The sequence below is a fragment of the Talpa occidentalis genome, unplaced genomic scaffold (assembly GCF_014898055.3).
Source record: "Talpa occidentalis isolate TD23 unplaced genomic scaffold, MPIMG_talOcc4v2.1 talOcc4.2, whole genome shotgun sequence".
NCBI classification, from domain to species: Eukaryota; Metazoa; Chordata; class Mammalia; order Eulipotyphla; family Talpidae; genus Talpa; species Talpa occidentalis.
In genome coordinates, this window is record NW_023602073.1 from 67,532,858 (window position 1) to 67,550,742 (window position 17,885).

The 17,885-nt window shown below is 38.1% G+C and overlaps 1 protein-coding gene across 4 annotated transcripts in view; it reads right to left on the bottom strand.

The window, feature by feature from the left end:
- Positions 1–17,885, bottom strand: part of RCAN2 (regulator of calcineurin 2) — a 259,876-nt gene that overhangs the window by 206,552 nt on the left and 35,439 nt on the right. For all 4 annotated transcript variants that reach the window (XM_054698849.1, XM_054698847.1, XM_054698850.1 and 1 more), the window contains exon 2: positions 9,487–9,713. In XM_054698849.1, the coding sequence (XP_054554824.1) occupies positions 9,487–9,711 (225 nt within the window). In that variant the 5' untranslated portion in view covers positions 9,712–9,713. The remainder of the gene's footprint in view (positions 1–9,486; positions 9,714–17,885) is intronic.

Genomic DNA, 17,885 nt, shown 5'->3' on the forward strand with positions numbered 1-17,885 from the left:
TAAATTATGAGGTCCTGCCCTTCTGACTCCATATGTAGAGTAGGGCTTTTTGTAGGAAGCAGATTTAATGAAAGGTAGTTATTAGTGCCATCTTTCTGACACTGAAGATTCATTTCTATGACACTTTCAAAAGAAGCTATTTAAATAGCTAAATTCCTTTACTCTTATATGCTCCTTGCAAGGTCTTGAACTTCATTTGCACAGTGATAGATTTTAAGTGAACTTCTATCCCAAGCTTTGCACCTGGAGAGAATGTAAAATCAATGAGGAAAATAATCTACTTGAGGGAAAGAATAAAATCTCACGTGTCAGTTATTGAAACTACATATAGCACCTTCCGATGAAATAATTTGGCTCTAAGCTTTTAGGGTTCACAATTTGACTGATTTATTATAAGGATAAACTTAAACATGGCCTCAAATAGTTTATAGGTGCCCATTTTCTCATAAATTAATATTAGAATAATGATCAGATGTGAGTCATATTTAAGGTACAGTTATATGGCAAGCTACCCTTTTTCCTCAGGGTGTTTAAAATCTATTCTTCCCAACAACAAGAGTTATAGTAAAATAAAAATGTGTGATTGTTACCCCAAAGATATATACCTACTAATTTAGATGATTATTTTTACTCATAGTGGAATTTAAGGCATATGAAAAATAGAACTTTAGTGATTCCTAGCCAGTTTCATTATGTGTTTAAATGTGATTGTTCAAGTTCTCATAAAACTAAAAAGTTTCACCAAATAATTCAGAAAATTTTCTTACATTACATGTTTATATAACTAGGTTAACAAAACAGTAACAGATTATCAAGACCAATAAAAATAGAGTGGCTAATGACTAAGTTTTAATTTTGAATCCTTTGCCTACTGGAAGCCAAGGAAAAAGCAAAACATGTAAGTAATTCTCCTAGTGAGAAAAACACTAGTTTCCTCCAGAGAAACAAAAATTTCTTGGCACTGTGTTCTAAGGGAAATGTATTACACGAGCCTTATATGGCGAACAGCGAACAGCAAGCATCCTACAAGAAAGGCAGAGGCCGTTTTCATGTGGCAAAGACTGAAATTAAACGCTCTCAAAACTGATAAAATTTCTACAAAGGACTGGCTAAGTTAAGTTTTTCTTCTAATGTCCACAGCACACATGCCACTCAGGTCTACATTTTTTTACAGAAGCAGCTTATTTTAGGAAAGATCTGTCTTCCTTGAGCCAGAGATCATCAGCCACAGGCTTTGAGAGGTCAACGAGGGGAATGGGCAGTGGGGAAAGCAACAAAGGTGAATGAGGAAGGGAATTAATGCTACAAAAAGATCTAATAGCCTGCTACCTCCTCTACCTATTTCATCTCGTTTAATCACATAGCAAAGTGAACAAGCAGGTATGGCTAATCCCACTGTAGAAAAGAGGTAACGAAGGTCTTGAAGGTGAAGCATATGCTCTCTTCAGCAGATGAGCACAGAAAAAAATGTAATAATAAGGCTCAGTCTTCCCCCATCCGTCTACTGACTTCATCTCCAAAACTGCCTCTCTAAAGGAATATTCTTGGGCAACAGAAGTCACTAGTCATCCTTGGAGTTATATAACTTTTTAAATCTGAAATAAGTGAAAATGATCTCATTACCACTGGGACCACTGGGGTGGTGGTGCCTCTCGTGCATCTCAAGGGCTCCTGGCCCAAGAGAGAGTGGAAGATGAAACCCAACCTGCCCTCCATCTGTGAAGCCACCCCCAGTGGCTCAGGGCTTCATCCACAGTCACCCCAGCGGAAAGGGCACCACTGGTACACTTTCACCTCGTTACCCCAGGCAGTGTGCCTTAAGACTGCTTCTGTCTATGGGGGTGCATTCTAATAATTCAGAGTCACTGTATAGGCTAGCAAGTGCTCTAAGAAAACTAAATGGGAGCCTCCCTGGTGGTGTAGGGGTTTAAATCTCAGCACTATCACCGCTACGGCCTGAGTTCAATCTCCAACCAAGGAGCTAACCCACATATGGCGAAGCAGACCTCTCCTGTCTCTCCCACTGCTCTCTTTAGCAGTGTATTTCAGTAAATCCACCTGCTCCGCTCCCCACTCTGTTTCTGATGAATCATCTTACCCCCTGTACTTCTGACCTACACCCCAGTTCTTCTACGCAGAAAAAAAAAAACAAAACAAAAGGAAACCAAATGAAGTGACTTCCAAGAAGGAAACAGTTCTATATTCCTCCTTCATATCATCCCAGACTAATTAGACTATGGTAGTCCCCCACCCCCATCCCTGACCCCAGGTACCATCACAAACTACACTCACCTGCTCCTTGGCACAGAAACCAAATACTCTCAACTCTGTATGTATCAGGCTTAATTCTTTCCACAGCCTCAATTATTTCCAGGTAGTTAAGTGGGACATTTAGAGTGGCTTGTCAGGCTCTTGAGCCCCAGGGGGTCACTCAGAGCTGTGGAGAAGCAAGACACTAAATATGCCTTTGGAATATTTTAGTCACTTCAAGAAAGGTTAAGGTTCCAGGGAATGTCCTGCAGCAGCTTTCAAATCTGCCCCACGCTGGGCCTCTCAGCTAGCAGGGGCCCCAAGTGATTAGCCGTGACTAATTACAGTTTCCAGGCATCAACCAGACAGAAAAGAAAACGGACTCACTGAGTGCAATGATAGGCACTCTCTGTTTACAATTTTAACATTATTCAAGGCCACAAACAAATCTGTCAATGTCATTGCCACCTTTGAAAGATGAACAACACAACAGAAACACTGAAACTCCTAAGGACATTTTGAATATTTGGTGTCTGATTTAACTGTCACCAGCTTGAGTATTAAAACTAATGTTTGGTTATCATTTCTCCACACCCACGTCTCCAGAGTTCACTTCCTGCTTATTTTTTCACCCTATATTCTGTGACACTCAAACTATAATAGACTGATACCTGCTTGTTCATCCTTTGCCACAGAGGCTTAGCATGGATTTTCCACCAGCCTTAAAGCATCCCTTTTTAGTTTTCTAAGGTCATCTAAAGCATTATTTGACTGCTGCCTTTTGATTTCCTTTCTTTCTTATCTCCCTTTTCTTCTCCATGGAAAGTCATGAAAACAATTGCACTTAACACTTTTAATTCTTTAACCCTTAAACCCTTTTGGGGCTGATGACTAGTAGGTCAGCCACCTGTAACAATTTAAATGCCATGTAATGTAAATTAACACACAATACAGGTCTATTCACAAGAGTATCATATCTTAACTACAAGAAGAGCGATTTGAACTCAATGTATTTATGTTTAGCTTGAGTCTTGCTATTGGATCACCTAAGTCCTTTCTGTCATACATTCTTTTCCTTAAAAATTCATGCCGGTGGATAACCAACTTTATTGCTAGAACTTCTTTTCCATGGTAGAATTTAGAGATGGTAGGTCCAGTAGGTAATGAACTCAACTTAAACGTCAAGAAACTTTGCTCTACTCTTCATTATATCTCTAATTCATCAGTCAATTCTGGCAAATTCATCCCTCTGTGTCTTAATTTAGTCACTATTTAAGTCAAGGTTCAATTCAATATTGATTACTACTGCTTGTCAGGCCCCCATGCAAAATCCTGGAATACAGAACAACACAAATTTTGTCTGCCTTCTAGGATTCAGGAGTTGGAGAGGAAAAATGCAAATAAAGAAAAGTCAAATGTTTTACAATGGAACCCCCCCAAGGTGAAAAAAAAATGTGTTTAAAGCAGTGACTGTCTCCCTGATTTCATAGGAATGTTTCCTCTTGCCAATTAGGACTAGTTAGTTACTACCTTGGTGATACCTGGGGACAGCAGAAGCAAGTAAAGGCCAAAGGCTTTAAACTTTAGACACTCAGAGGAAGAGACTCAGAAGTGTGAGAGCTTGGCACAGGGAAGGCCATGTAGGTAGTATCCACACACAGGGCAGTTTCTGGCTTCAACAGCCAGGGCATCTCATTCTTGAGAAATACCATTTAATCATCCTTGATGCCATTCAAAATGTTAGTAATGCATGCATTCTTTGCATACATCTTTACATATTTTATAGGTCCATGTCCACTATCTGAAACCCTCTTGGGGCTGATAAGTTTAGGCGTTGGAAAGTTGGGCTTGGGAAAAGTAATACAGCACACATGTCTCATATTGTACAATGCCCCTCATATTGTACTGAGGGCTCAGGCCCCCAGTATTAGAGATAGGAATATTTCTGCAAAGAAATGAATGCATATTCATACTTTCCTATCAGTTCACATTAGATTTTGAATGATTTTTGTCAAGTGAGGTTTTATCTTAAAATGGGTTATAAAGAAAGTCTTAGTTTTCAGAGCTTTTCAGATTTTAGTACTGCAGATAAGGGATTATGTATCTACAGTTATAAAGAACAAAGTGAACATTTATATTTTACTACAAACTGGAGTGAAGTCAAATCTTATGTGGAAAATAAAATGAAAATCACAAACAATAAGATTTAACTTTGGAAATCCTTGAGGGTACCCTCACAATGCTGCCTGCATTAGGCTAGATCTACATATCCTCAGCAGAGCTAAGGGCTTCTATTTATTTATTTTTTTCTTTTTTAAAGATTCATTCACCTATGCATGCAAGAGCTGGGGTACAGGCCAGAGACGCAGGGGGTGAGAGGATCCAACACAGACAGAGTGGGGAACAGAACAGGCAGACTGACTGAAATACATGGCTGAGGGGAGCAGTAGGCGACACAGGAGAGTTTCACCATGTGGGTTTCTCCTGGCCGGCCAGGGATTGAACTCGTGCTATATAGAGGCTGTGGACTGCTTCATAGTGCGGTGCTCAACTCCTTGCACCACCAGGGAAGCCACTAAGGACTTCTATTTAGAGTGATCTGTTGAATGAAAAATGTCCTGTTTTGGATGTTAGAATCACTCTTGCCACTTGCAATGCATTGAGATCAGTGGAGCTAGATCTCTGGCCTCATGTCAATTTTGGTAGAATACATTCTTTAATGGTTTGCTGAAATGTCCTCTTATTAAACAAACAAAAAACTAAGCCTTGTACATGTTTGTATAAGGCAGTTTGAATATAGTGAAAATATGTTAATGCCCTTTTTATTTAGCATCACTGTATTTATTATGTTTGTCCTTATTTTGAATTACTTTCCCCAGTAGGCTTTAAATTGAACAAGTTTATGCCTATCTTGTTCACATCACATCACCAGACCAAGTATCATACCTGTTTTCAATAAATACTTGCACATTGAGAGGCAATATTGCATAATGTTTAAGAGTGTGGCCTCTGTAACTTGCAGCCTAGGTTTGAATCCTTGCTCTGCCACTTCTAGCCATGAGACCATGGACAACATCTCGATGCCTCAATGTGCTCACCTGAAAGGTGGTATAATCATATCAACCTAGATAGCTAATTATACTCTGTTAACAAACCCCAAATCCAGTGGCTCTACATAGCAAAGGCTTTTTTTTCTCTCTTGATGTTAAAGCTTTATCATAGGTTGACCAGGACTCTGTGTCATTATGTCATCCATGACCTAAATGCCTGAGTAGAAGCTATGTAGCTCAATGCCTCATGTATCTCAGCAGAGTGATAAAGGGCATTCTTTAGGGTTAAACATTAGCAATTAAATGCATGGCCTAGAAGTGACATGATCATTTCCACTTATACATTGGGCAAAATTAGCCAGAGGTGCCCAGGGAATACAATCCTGCCATGTGCCCAAGTGGTAGGGAGGCAGAAAGACATGGTCCTTCTAGGGTTGTCATGGAAATTAATGTTCATAAAGCACTTGGAAGAGCTATATGTGCTATATGTATATATGCTATATTTGTTTGCTGCTGCTGCTATGATTACTATTACCATTTTATATAACTGAATGAATTCATATTTTTGAAGGCCATTTACCAAGTCACCATTCTGGTGTCTCTTTATTGAATTGAGCTTGACTGACAGTTTCTTGGTGACTGTTTCAGCAGACCCTTATCTGTCTTCAGTACAAGGGGAAGTCCACAGGATGCCTCTCCAGCCTCACCAGACTTACAATGACTGATGTAGCACAGCTGGATTCAGAATGACAAGCTCCAGAAAACACACCAAAGGAAAATGAACCTTCGTAACTTTTAGGTGTTGGAAGCTGTGAAGATCCCAGTTCTAAATGTGTTTCATACAAAAATATTTATGCTTCAAGCTGTAGCATGCAAACAGCAATCTGCATTTATTGGTTTCAGATGCCAATTTCCTCTAGCTCCGGTTCTCTTTTGTGTTATATAAACAAATCTCAACCATCTGGACCACAACAAGCCACACTGAAGTATGTGCTCACTCCTTGCAAAAGCATCAAATCAAAATACAATCTCACAGATTTCTGCCTAACAGAACAGTGGAATGAACATCATGGCCTTCAACATGCTGTTTAAAAAATGCTCTGTAGGTGTCAGAACAGAGAATTGAAATAGGATAGCAGAAATGAGCATATCAGAATATTTATCACTTTGATAAGCAGAAACAAATAAAGCCAGTAGATCATATCCTGCAGTGTTACTTGTAAGAGCAGTCCAATTCAATACCTTCTGAATGACTTCAAAAAGGAAAAGGGCTTAGGAAAAGAGTCTCAAAGAGCTGAGGGAAAAGAGAAGAGATTGTGGCAAGACTCATCTATGCTGTCAGAAAGTAAGAGTATTAATTTCTACCCAGCAAAGGAAGATAAAATGTATGCCTTACAATAACTGCAAAAAAGAAAAAACAAAAACAAAAAATAACGAATAAACAAATAAGCTAGCTAAATCCATCAACATCAGGAAACAATGGTCCCAATATATTGCACCAAACAAGTTATATATGTACCCACCTACCCATCTGAACCTGAAATGAATATTAAGTATCATTTCTGATGTCTTATCTCCTTGACGTAATCCCAGGCTGCTGAATGCATCTTTCCAAACCCAAATATTTTAAACAAGCACTATGGTCAGCATTGCCCACGGGCAAATACAAGGAGTGCTGCAAATGCTTCTTGCTTCCTTTCCCTCTAACTAAAAATATCTCCCCACCAATTTAGCACAGTGCCTAAAATGTCCATCCTTTGGGAGATAATCGTCACCAGACTTCATGGCTCAGATTCATGGGCTTCAAATCTTGTGGGAAGAAAATTCTCAAAGAATGGCATATAACACAAGTAGTTTTATTGAAATAGTAAGAAAAAATGGAAGAGAAACACATGGTAGTGAAAATAAGCAGCCACAGGGCTCTCCCAAATCTTTTTTCTTGAGTCCCAAAGAGTATGCCTCCTGGCCTCTATTACTTCCCTTGGTATCTGATCATCTTGCATTGTTATGTCAAACATATAATTAAATAAAAGCTGAATCTAAATCACAGTGTTTGATATTCTTGAGACTCTACTCAAATGGAAGCTATTAAATCCCACCAAGGTGGAAGACTTTCTAATTGAATTACTAAATTTAATTATGTAGACCATGACCAATTATAAAATTCACCTCCATGACTGTAAAAGTGTGATCTAAAAGATTTGAACCTAGTTCCATTGAACTACACTTGCTGACTTCACCTCAATATTTTATCAAGGTCACTTTAAAACTAAATACTATTTGCCAAGCTGCAATGTATCATTTTGTATACAAATTAATGAGAATCTTGTTTAATCACATCCAGAATATCAAATAGATATGGGCAGATTCTCATGAACTCTTCCTAAGCTTCTGACATTTTCTGTCCCCAGTTCTGGTTCAGTTGAGTTTTTGTTTTTTGTTTTTTTTTTGGTGGGACCCTCCCCGGTGCCTGGGGATCGAACTGGCACTGCAGAGGCTGCGGACAGCCTCACAACCCAGCGCTCAACTGCTGCATCACCAGGGGAGGCAGTTTTGTTCAGTTGATTCCTGCACAGCATTCGTGAATGAGATTAGCTCTTTTCTAGATCTTATTGTTTCAGTCTACTGGGAGTACTGAATCAGAAAAGAATCAAAACACCTATTATAATTCTAAGAAAAATCCTTCTAATTATTGATATTTAGATAAATAGGTGATAGAATTTCAAAAAATGGGACTTTGTTTTATAGCTCATGTCAAGTAGATTTCAGGAGAAATTTCTTGTTCTGAGTAGATCTGAATCTGTATCATTACCTTATCATAGTCCAACAGCAAAATTCAGCTTCTTTCAAGAGGCTATTGCACCATTTCTTGCTTCAAAAAAGTCTGGTGATCACAGCACTGGATGTTCTAATCACATATAAATCCTTGGATTTCAAGCTGCTTTTAGCCTATTCTTTCAACTGTTGAACTAGAAAATAGTATCCTTGTAATAGGGTGGTCCCCAGGAAAGGCGGAGGTTCCAGGTTCCCTGCCCCACCCAAGGGAGGGTGGAGCTGAGCAGGAAGAGAAGAGGATGCAGAGGAGACTGAGAAAGGAAGGAAGCAGGATGGAGCCAGAAGGAGACCTGGAGGAGGCGCCTGTCCCTCTCCCTGTCCTATAATCCTTAGAAAACTATCTTTACATGGCTCAAAATAATCCCTAATCTACAACCTTTGTAAATTATCAGATTGCTTCCAAAACCAATAAAACCCAGAAAAAAAATCCCGTAAGCATTTCAGACAAGAGTATGAACTTCAGCAATTGGGAAAAACAGCCCAAGTTTGTGAAACAGGAGTCATAAATCCAACTAATGATTTCACATAGAGCCACCACATACTTAAGTTTAGAAACAAAGGTTCTTCCCCTAAAAACATTGTATACATTTTACACAACAATGTAAAAGTGGATAAGGAATTCACTTTTCACAAAAGGTCAATCCATTCAGACCTCCAGTTTAAAAGGTTAGAGAAATCTGAAATGAATTTTAAAAGATCTCTAAACTGAATATTTACTCTTATTTCCAAGAACACTTACACTAAATCTAGGTTGTCTTTTAAAGTGAGAAATTTATTTTCTGGCTTGTGTATAGATCCCATTCCATAGTCACGTCAAATAAACTAGATAAGCACTTCATTCAATTAGCGAATAAAGCAATGGCCAACCAACTTACCTTTCTGATAACTGCTGTAGGCCTTGTACCACGATATAAGAAGCTATTTTTAGAAGGCTATCAAACTGTAGGAGGGATAAGGGTGAAAGAAAGCTTGTACTGTTTTTTAAAAAGGCAAATACGGTTTTGGCAGAATGGGAGAAATGAAAACATTTTTATGATATCTGCTTCCTAGTCAAAGGGCTAGCTCCTGCATTCACTATTCCTAACACTCACTAGTTTTGTTGAATAGATCTTTGAATCACAGAGTATAAGATTTTATTCGATACAGTCAAATCTACAACTTGTCATGAGTATCTCCAAAGTTAGCTGATAATAGCAACAGACTTTTCTCCTCCTGCTATACATGCCAAGAATGGAGCCCACCGGACATTCTCCAGAACTTCAAAACAAAACATCAACCACAAATGAGCAATGGAGCTATTTTGAGATAATGCTACCTCTCCCCATATTTAAGGAGCAGAAAAATTTATTACCTTGCTCTCTTCTCCTTCAAACACTGACTGGTGAACGTTGCATGCAAACAGGGAGTTAGGCAGGTCATTGAAGTCAGTGATGGCTTGAAAGGCTTCCTCTGCAAAACACCGAGTGACAGCCCAGTCTCTGTCTATGCAGCAGAGCAAGAAAAGTCCTCCATCTTCTGGGATGTGCCCCTGCTGCCCTGGGTTCCTCATTCCAATGAAATAAGATTCTCCTCTCATTCCTGAAGGTAGAAAAACAGACACGTTTTACATATAGAACTCGTGTCCTTAAAATTTGATTTTAAGGTGGCATTTCTGGAATGGCAGGGGCAGAGCAGGAGAGTATGACTAGGAACAGGCAAATCCCTGCAGATTCACATTATCTTCTTGATCTCTGAGTTCAAATTTCTCACAAATATACTTTGGAGCAAGAATTCCGTCAGAGCTATGGCCCCTAAAACTCACTTGACTGAGACAGGAGTTAGAGGTTACGAACTCTAGCCCAACTGCCCAGTGTTTGCTAGACTTGGGACCTGGAAAAGTTATAGAAGTTCTCTGAGTCTTTGCTTCCTTACAAGAATCAAAGGGGCACATACACACACACACACAAAGCATATGGGAATGATAAGTTACATGATGAATTATAGAATACTGCCACCACCACTACTAATGCCTGTCATTTGTTGAGTTCTAGGACTGTTCTGAATGATTTACATGCATTAACTGACATATCTAATCTTCACAATAATCTAGGAGGTTGATAACAATATTATCCCCATTTTATGAAGGGGAAAACTGAGGAACAAAGTAATTAAACAACTTTTTCAAGGTCACTAACAAAATGGTAAGATTAGGATTTAAACCATACATATACATATACATGTACATATATAATATTATTTACTTCTTTAATTCAAGGTTATACACTAATAATAATAAAAACAATCAGCACATTAAAATATAAGGTTTGACTTGAAACCTGACCATAGCACTGAGGCATCTAGAGGGAGTAGGGAGAGGAAGAGATGAGAACAAGGTGAAAAGAAAACATAATGGACTATGATTTGATTTATAAATGAAAAATAGTAAGAATCACGCAAAGGATTCCTCTAGCTAAAATAAACAATCTATATATTATAATTAAAATAACATTTTTTTTAAATTATACATGTTCATGGATGGAGCTGGAAGGCATCATGATCAGCGTAATAAGCTAGAAAGAAAAAGAAAAATACTGGATGGTCTCACTCATAGCAGGAATCTAGAAAACCTAAATAAGGGACAAGGAAAAAGAATAACTATAAGAAAGAAAATATCAAAATCAACAAACAACTATGAACCAGAGACACACTGGGGGACGGGGGGGAAGGGGGGAAAGGAGGAATTGGGGTCAAAATAAGGGGGTTGCAATTGTATGGGGAATATAAAAATAAAATTTAAAAAAATTATACACATTCACAGAAGAAAGAAAAGGCAAATTCAGAAAGATATAAACAAAGAAAAGTAAATCATAATTCTACTGTCAAGTGAAAACTCTGCTAACATTTTGGTATACTTCTAGACGTTTCCTCACATGTATAGTTTTTTTTTTTAAATTAGATATCCTGCTGTTTAGTATCCCAATTCTCTCTTGAGACATTGATATGATCAAGAGCAGTTCCCTATATCATTATACATTCTTTGAAAACATTAATTTTAATAGTCAATAATATCCTAATGTATGCATATCTCATAATTTATTTAGCCATTCTTCTATTGTTTAACATTTGAATACCATAAATTTATTATCACATGCCTCTGGAAAGGAAAATCACTATCCATTTTTTTAAAATATAAAGCCTCCCCTAGGAGAACCTCAAATCTTCTTTAGATGCAGAGCAGAGACATGTTTATGAAATACTGGAAAAAGCCCCAGGGGCATTCTTGAGGTCTAGTTCCTCTGTTAAGTTGTGTGCTTTTGGACTGTGGTTTTCACATCAGCAAAATGGAGAAACACCATACCTTTGTCAATCTTACATGTCTATGAATGTCAAATGAAGCACATGGATGTCTTTGAAAGCATCCAAGAGAATGTGAATGAAAGCAATTATTACTATTACAGGCTCATCAAATGCAAATCAATAACAGAGCAAAATGGCACTACAGAGGCAGTTGCCATATACTACTCTTAAGTGTTTAAACAGGTTTCAAAATTCCTGTGAATGGTTATGAGGGTTAAAGCCCATGTCATTAAATAAGATAAAAAGATATCTCTTGAATATTTGTTATGAGTCTGGTTGGAAATATGAGGAAGGAAAGATATTTGTAAGGCAAAAGAGAGTAATCAAAATAAAAAACAATCATGTCCTTTCACAAATAACAAACCAATAACAAAATAACAGTTTATTTAAATGTTAAAAAGTTAGAGGTAATGAGAATATAAATGATTGAATTTGCCTCATTTTAATGGAGGGGGAGGTCTAGAAGGAGGAAGCTTTTCAGCTATTTCCTTACTTTTCTATAATGTGAAAATGATTTTCATCCAAGATCTTCAGACAATACTTATTAATTAAATATTAAAGACCTCAAATGAACAAAGTGCTGCCCATATGATGAAGACTAACCACCTGAAACTTAAAGATGCCTGCTCAGCACAAAGAATTAGTGACTGAATGTTTGCTGCATAAATAAGTGAATAAATTCTCTCTTTCCAATAAATTGGGATGATCGCAACACTATTGGGTTTTTATACAAGGAGTTCATTTTTCCAAATTCCCTAATTTTCATTCCTAGCAAACATTTATATGGTACAATTACACTACAAAGACACATCCGATTCTCTTGAATATCACTGCCACAGCATTCTCAATGTGCCTGAGATAAAGATTTATGAATTGTAGAATACTAAAAAAATTCATTTTTCTAGTAATAAGGTATACCTGATGACAATGGGATGCCAGGTATTTCTCATAGGCGTTCTGGTTTATAAAGTCTGTAACTATATGTAAAAGGAGGGGAAAACCACAAAAGACCATGTGTACAATAGAGAACCATGCAAGAAAAATACAACTGAAAACATCCATGCTCATACTAGCTTTACAAATACAATTACCCATCTTTTGTGTTATGAATAACCTATGAAAAAGCCAAATGCCATATTGAAAGGTGTGGGGTGGTGATATCATCTTATAACCAGACCTAATGTGGACCCATTGTGCACAGCCTGCCAAACTATGATACAACAATTTTAGGTAGGGAAAAATCTTTAGTATATGATATTATTGTCAAGTATGGAGAGGACACTTGGCTCAAACCTCCCTCCCCATCCCAAACAAAGCTAAGTGCTAGAAAGGGTGAGTAGAGGACACATAGCTATCTGGATTGCTCAGGGAGAAGGCGGGGGGACTTCCCAGTGTGCAGGTGTAGTGGCTGTTCATGCCTCTTCATGGGTTGCATGTTCATTTGTAGGGAAGAGACTCAGCATGTGCTCAGCAGGGGATCCGGAGGGTTTGACGTCATGAGTTCTCATTACTCCCAGAGAATTTCTCCTTTTGGGGGTCCAGGTGTGCAATGGAAGAGAACTGCTGGACAGCCCATTAGAACCTGCTTTACTTGTCAGGCTCTGTTGGCTTTGCAAAAGCAAGTTCGCAAGAGTTTGGGGAATATGAGGAGTGGTAGATACAGGAAAAGAAGAGAACAATGAGCCTGTTTTTTCCATTTGTTGTATAATAGTCTTAGACTTTGCAAAAGAGTTTCTCATCATGGTTTTATTCAGTTCTCACAACATGGAGAGAACATCATGGCCAATTATGAGCAGTAGCCACAGTAGAAAACCTGGAAGTCTTTCTAAGGAGACAATCCATTCTTATCCAGGAGCCTAAAGTTATGTCACTTAAGAAACGGGCAGGGAAAGACATAGGCTAGAGAAGCATAAGAAAGAACTATTGACTGAAATAACAGTTGCTTTCAAATTCTGGAAGAGGAAATAGAATTTTTGAGTTTGGCACTATGAGAGCAGGAGTCAAACAAAAAAGAAAAAATTCAATTTAATAAAATGAGCCATCGATCTTTTAACAATTTGAGTGAAAACAAAAATGTCCTGGGCCTCCCAGGTGGTGCAGCAGTTGAACGCTGGGCTGTGAAGCTGGCCGCAGCCTCCTCAGAGCTGGTTCGAGGCTGCTGGAGAGGGTGCCACATGGCGCGCAGACCTCACCTGCCAAGCCTGCTGCTCCCCTCAGCAGTGTATTTCGTCAGTCTGCCTGGTCTGTTCCCCACTCTGGCTCTGGTGAATTATCTCACTCTCCGTGCTTCTGATTGTACCCAGTACTTGTATATATAAATAAATAAATAAATCTTTAAAAAAAAAAAAATGTCCTGCCTCATGAGTTAGTTAGCAACCTGTATTGATGACATTCATTAGTAAGCTCCACAGTGAAATACAACTGGTGGGATGTCACAGAGCGAACCCAGGGACCAGGGAGATAGCTACTGGCATTTCCTTTAAGGTCTCCTCTTATCTTATCTTAAGATTTTCATATCTTAAGATTTTCTCTTTATCTTAAGATTTTCTTTTTATCTTTCCATAATTGGAAGAAAATACACAAGGAAAGAGGTATCTATCTTTGGGCTTCAAATGGACAAGAAAGGAGAATGTGCAACCTTTAACAAAAGCTTACTCCATTGTTTAAAACATTCATTCTGATGCTCAAAATATACCTTCCTATATTTTTTTGACTTCCAGTTTACTTAAATACAAAGGGAGAAAATATAAGATGTACAGAAAGCAACTTCAGTTCAAGTTTTATTTCTTTAGACAAAAAACTGTAACATTAAATTCATCTGCTTTTTAAAGTTCTTTTTTTGGGCCTCCCTAGTGGCACAGGTGGTTGAGAGCAATGCTGTGAAGCTGTCCATAGCCTCTGCAGCATGGGTTCAATCCTGGACAGCCGGTGAGAATCCCACATGGTGAAGCAGACCTCTCCTGTCTCGCCCGCTGCTCCCCTCAGCTGTGTATTTCTTCAGTCTGCCTGTTCTGTTTCCCGCTCTGTCTCTGGTGAATCCTCTCATCCTCCCACGCATCTAGCCTGTACCCTGGTTCTTGTATAAAAAAAAAAATACATATATATGTATTATATATATAAAAATAAAGCTCTTTTTTTTAAAGATTTATTTATTCAAGAACCGGTACAGGCCATATGTGTGGGAAGGTGAGAGGATTCAGCAGAGACAGAGCAGGGAACAGAACAGGCAGACTGACTGAAATACACTGCTGAGGGAGCAGCAGGCGAGACAGGAGAGGTCTGCTGCACCATGTGGGTATCTCGCTGGCCGGCAGGGATCAAACCTGCACTGCGGAGGCTGCGGGCGGACAGCTTCACAGTGCTGCACTCAGCTGCCTGCGCCACCAGAGGAGGCCCTCATCTGCTTTTTAAATTAAGAACAGGAATCAAAAACTTAGTGCAGGGCCTCCCCAGTGGCACAGCGGTTGAGCGCTGGGTTGCGAAGCTGCCCGCAGCCTCTGCAGCGCCAGTTCAATCCCGGCTGCTCCCCGGCCACCAGAGGAGGGTCCACATGGCGCGCAGACCTCTCCTGTCGCCCGCTGCTCCCCTCAGCAGTGTACTTCGGTCCTTCTGCCTGCTCTGCTCCCCGCTCTGGCTCTGGTGAATTCTCTCACCCTCCGCGCTTCTGACTGTACCCAGTGCTTGTATAAATAAATAAATAAATAAATAAACAAACAAACAAACAACAAATAAATTAATTAAAAAAAAAAAAAACTTAGTGCGGTAAAAGCAAAAATTATTCCTTCTTTCCATGTCTGGTCCAGCTGAGAAGGATAGATAAGGTAATAGGATAAATGGAAGTGATTAACAAATGATTTATTCTGACTTATAAATTCAATTTTGACTGAAAAAAAGTAAATGGGCTACATGTGATTTGATACTTTGGAAGAACTTAAAGATAGCAATATCTTTATGGTCTTGTCTTAAAGACCTTGAATATTAATAATATTAATTATATTAATAAAAACTAAGAATGCAATGTTGCATTAATAAACAATGTAAAAGAAATGTCGATTGCTAATTTTAAGTTGAATATAAGGTTATAGAAATCAAGTTCATTTTTTAATTCAAAACAAAGCAAAACAAACAATCAAAACACCTGCCACCATCCATTATATCCCCTCCACTCTTGCTTCCACTCCACCCTCTTCACCTTCAGTAACCTCAGTTTGGTTGTTAATGTTCACCAGTTTATTTTAGTCCATCCACCTACTTTATTTCTTTATATTTCAAATATCAGTGATATCATCTAATATTTGTCTTTGTATTTCTGTATTTGTATTTCTGTATTTCTAATTTAGCTTTTCATAATCCCCTCAAGTTCCTTTCATTTTGTTGTAAATAGCAAAATTTCACCCTTACTTATAGCCGAATAGTATTCAGTTGTGTGTAGATACCACATCTATATCTGCTCAACTATCACATCAGACACGTAGGTTGCTTCCATCTTTGCTATTGTAAATATTATTGCAACAGGCACGTGGTGCATATAACTCTTCAAGCTGATAGTTTCAAATTATTTGGCTGGATACAACTACTAGATCATCTGATAGTTCTGTTTTTAGTTTATTTATTTTACCTATTTTCAGTTTTTTAAAGAAACTGTTCCATATTGCTTTCCAAAATGGCTGCACCAATTTACATTTCCACCAGCAGTGTAGAAGAGTCCCTATTTCTCCAAATTTCACCAAAACTATTTTTTGTTCTGAGTCATTCTTGCAGGTGTGAGCTATCTCATTGTAGTTTTGATTTTTATTTCCCAGTAAGAAGTGATAATTAACATTTTTTCAAGTCCATTTATTGGCCATATAGACATCCTCTTTAAAAAAGTATCTATTCAGATGTTCTGCCAATTTTTTTAAATTGAGTCGTTTGGGTTTTCTTGTTGTTAGAATGAATGAGTTCATGATATATGTTGGATTTTAACCCCTTATCAGATGTGTGATATGCAAATATCTTCTCCCATTCAGCTTTTCATCTGCTGATATTTTCGTTCACTTTGTAAAGCTTTAAATTTGATGTATTCCCAATTGTTTATTTTTGCTTTTATTTTCGTCATCACTGGGGTTGTGTCCCAAAGATGTTTCTATCAACTGATATCATAGAATATATCACCTATGTTTTCTTCTATGTTTTTATGGTTTCAGGTCTTACAACGGTGTTTAACCCATTTTGAAGTGGTTTTTATATATGGAGTTAGAGAGGGATGCAGTTTCATTCTTTGACATGTGGCTTTCCAGTTTTTCTACTATCATTTGTTGAAGAGATTTGGGTCATGATACTTTTGGTGATTTCTGACCACATAGCTTCTGTCCTTGCTGTCCCCTGATATCCCGCCCTTTTTAGAAAATAGGCCTGTCTGTTTTTCATACCTGATTGTGTTTGTCTCCACCCCCTTCTCCAAAGCAGCTACCAGGTTCTGAAGTTCCTGGTATGGACATGAGTCCTTCAGTCACCAATAAAAAAAGTCTCCATTTTACAGCCATCCCGTTGTCTCTTTGGTGTTCTGCACCAGTAAGAACAATTTCCAAACAAGTTTATATTGCAATTTTCCTAAGCTCTCTGCCATGTCATTTTTCCTTGCAAAAGCAATGATCTCCAATCATCCTTTAAGAACTTTTGTTTTTCTCTGTATATTAGTTTGTTGTATAGATGAGGAGGAGTTGAAATTAAGAGCATTTATTCTTCTGCTATCTTGGTGGAACTCTTAATTTTCCATCCATCTTAAATTTTTGAAGACTAGAAACCTCAGCTTAAGGTTTTATACTACTGGAAATCTCTTTAGCTCTTCATCTTTAAAATTAAATGTTTAAATGAGATCTAATGCAAAATGAGCTTAGAAGAAAAATTTTATAGGAATAACAATAACCATTTCTCAAATAAATCATATCCTCCGCTTTCATTTGGTCTTGGGTGAGGCCCTTTTGGCATTTTGATATGTAGATCCTTTTAGAGATAAGTCAGGTCTTTAGCTCATTTTTGTCCATCTTACAGGGAGATTGAAGTATAATATTAGTAACAACAAACCATCCCAGCCATCCTGAGACACAAAGGAGAGACAAGATATTCTTAGGCTGAGCTCCATAGAAACCCATTAGAGTGCTTTCTGAAACATAATAGAACCTATTTAATTCAGCTGCAGAATTTTCACACCTGCCGAGCTGTGTGAACCTCACACTATTCTTGATATCATTTGGGATCGGTCTTGAAAGAATCGGGATCATGCAGTTTTCAACTCATGATTTTCTTTTTTTTTCAACTCAGGGTTTTCAAAGGAAATTATCTACATTCCTTATTCACAGCTCTCCTCGGGACATTTTCTGGAACCACTGTTTCACCTTAAGCTCCCACAGGACAATAATTCAATTGATTCAA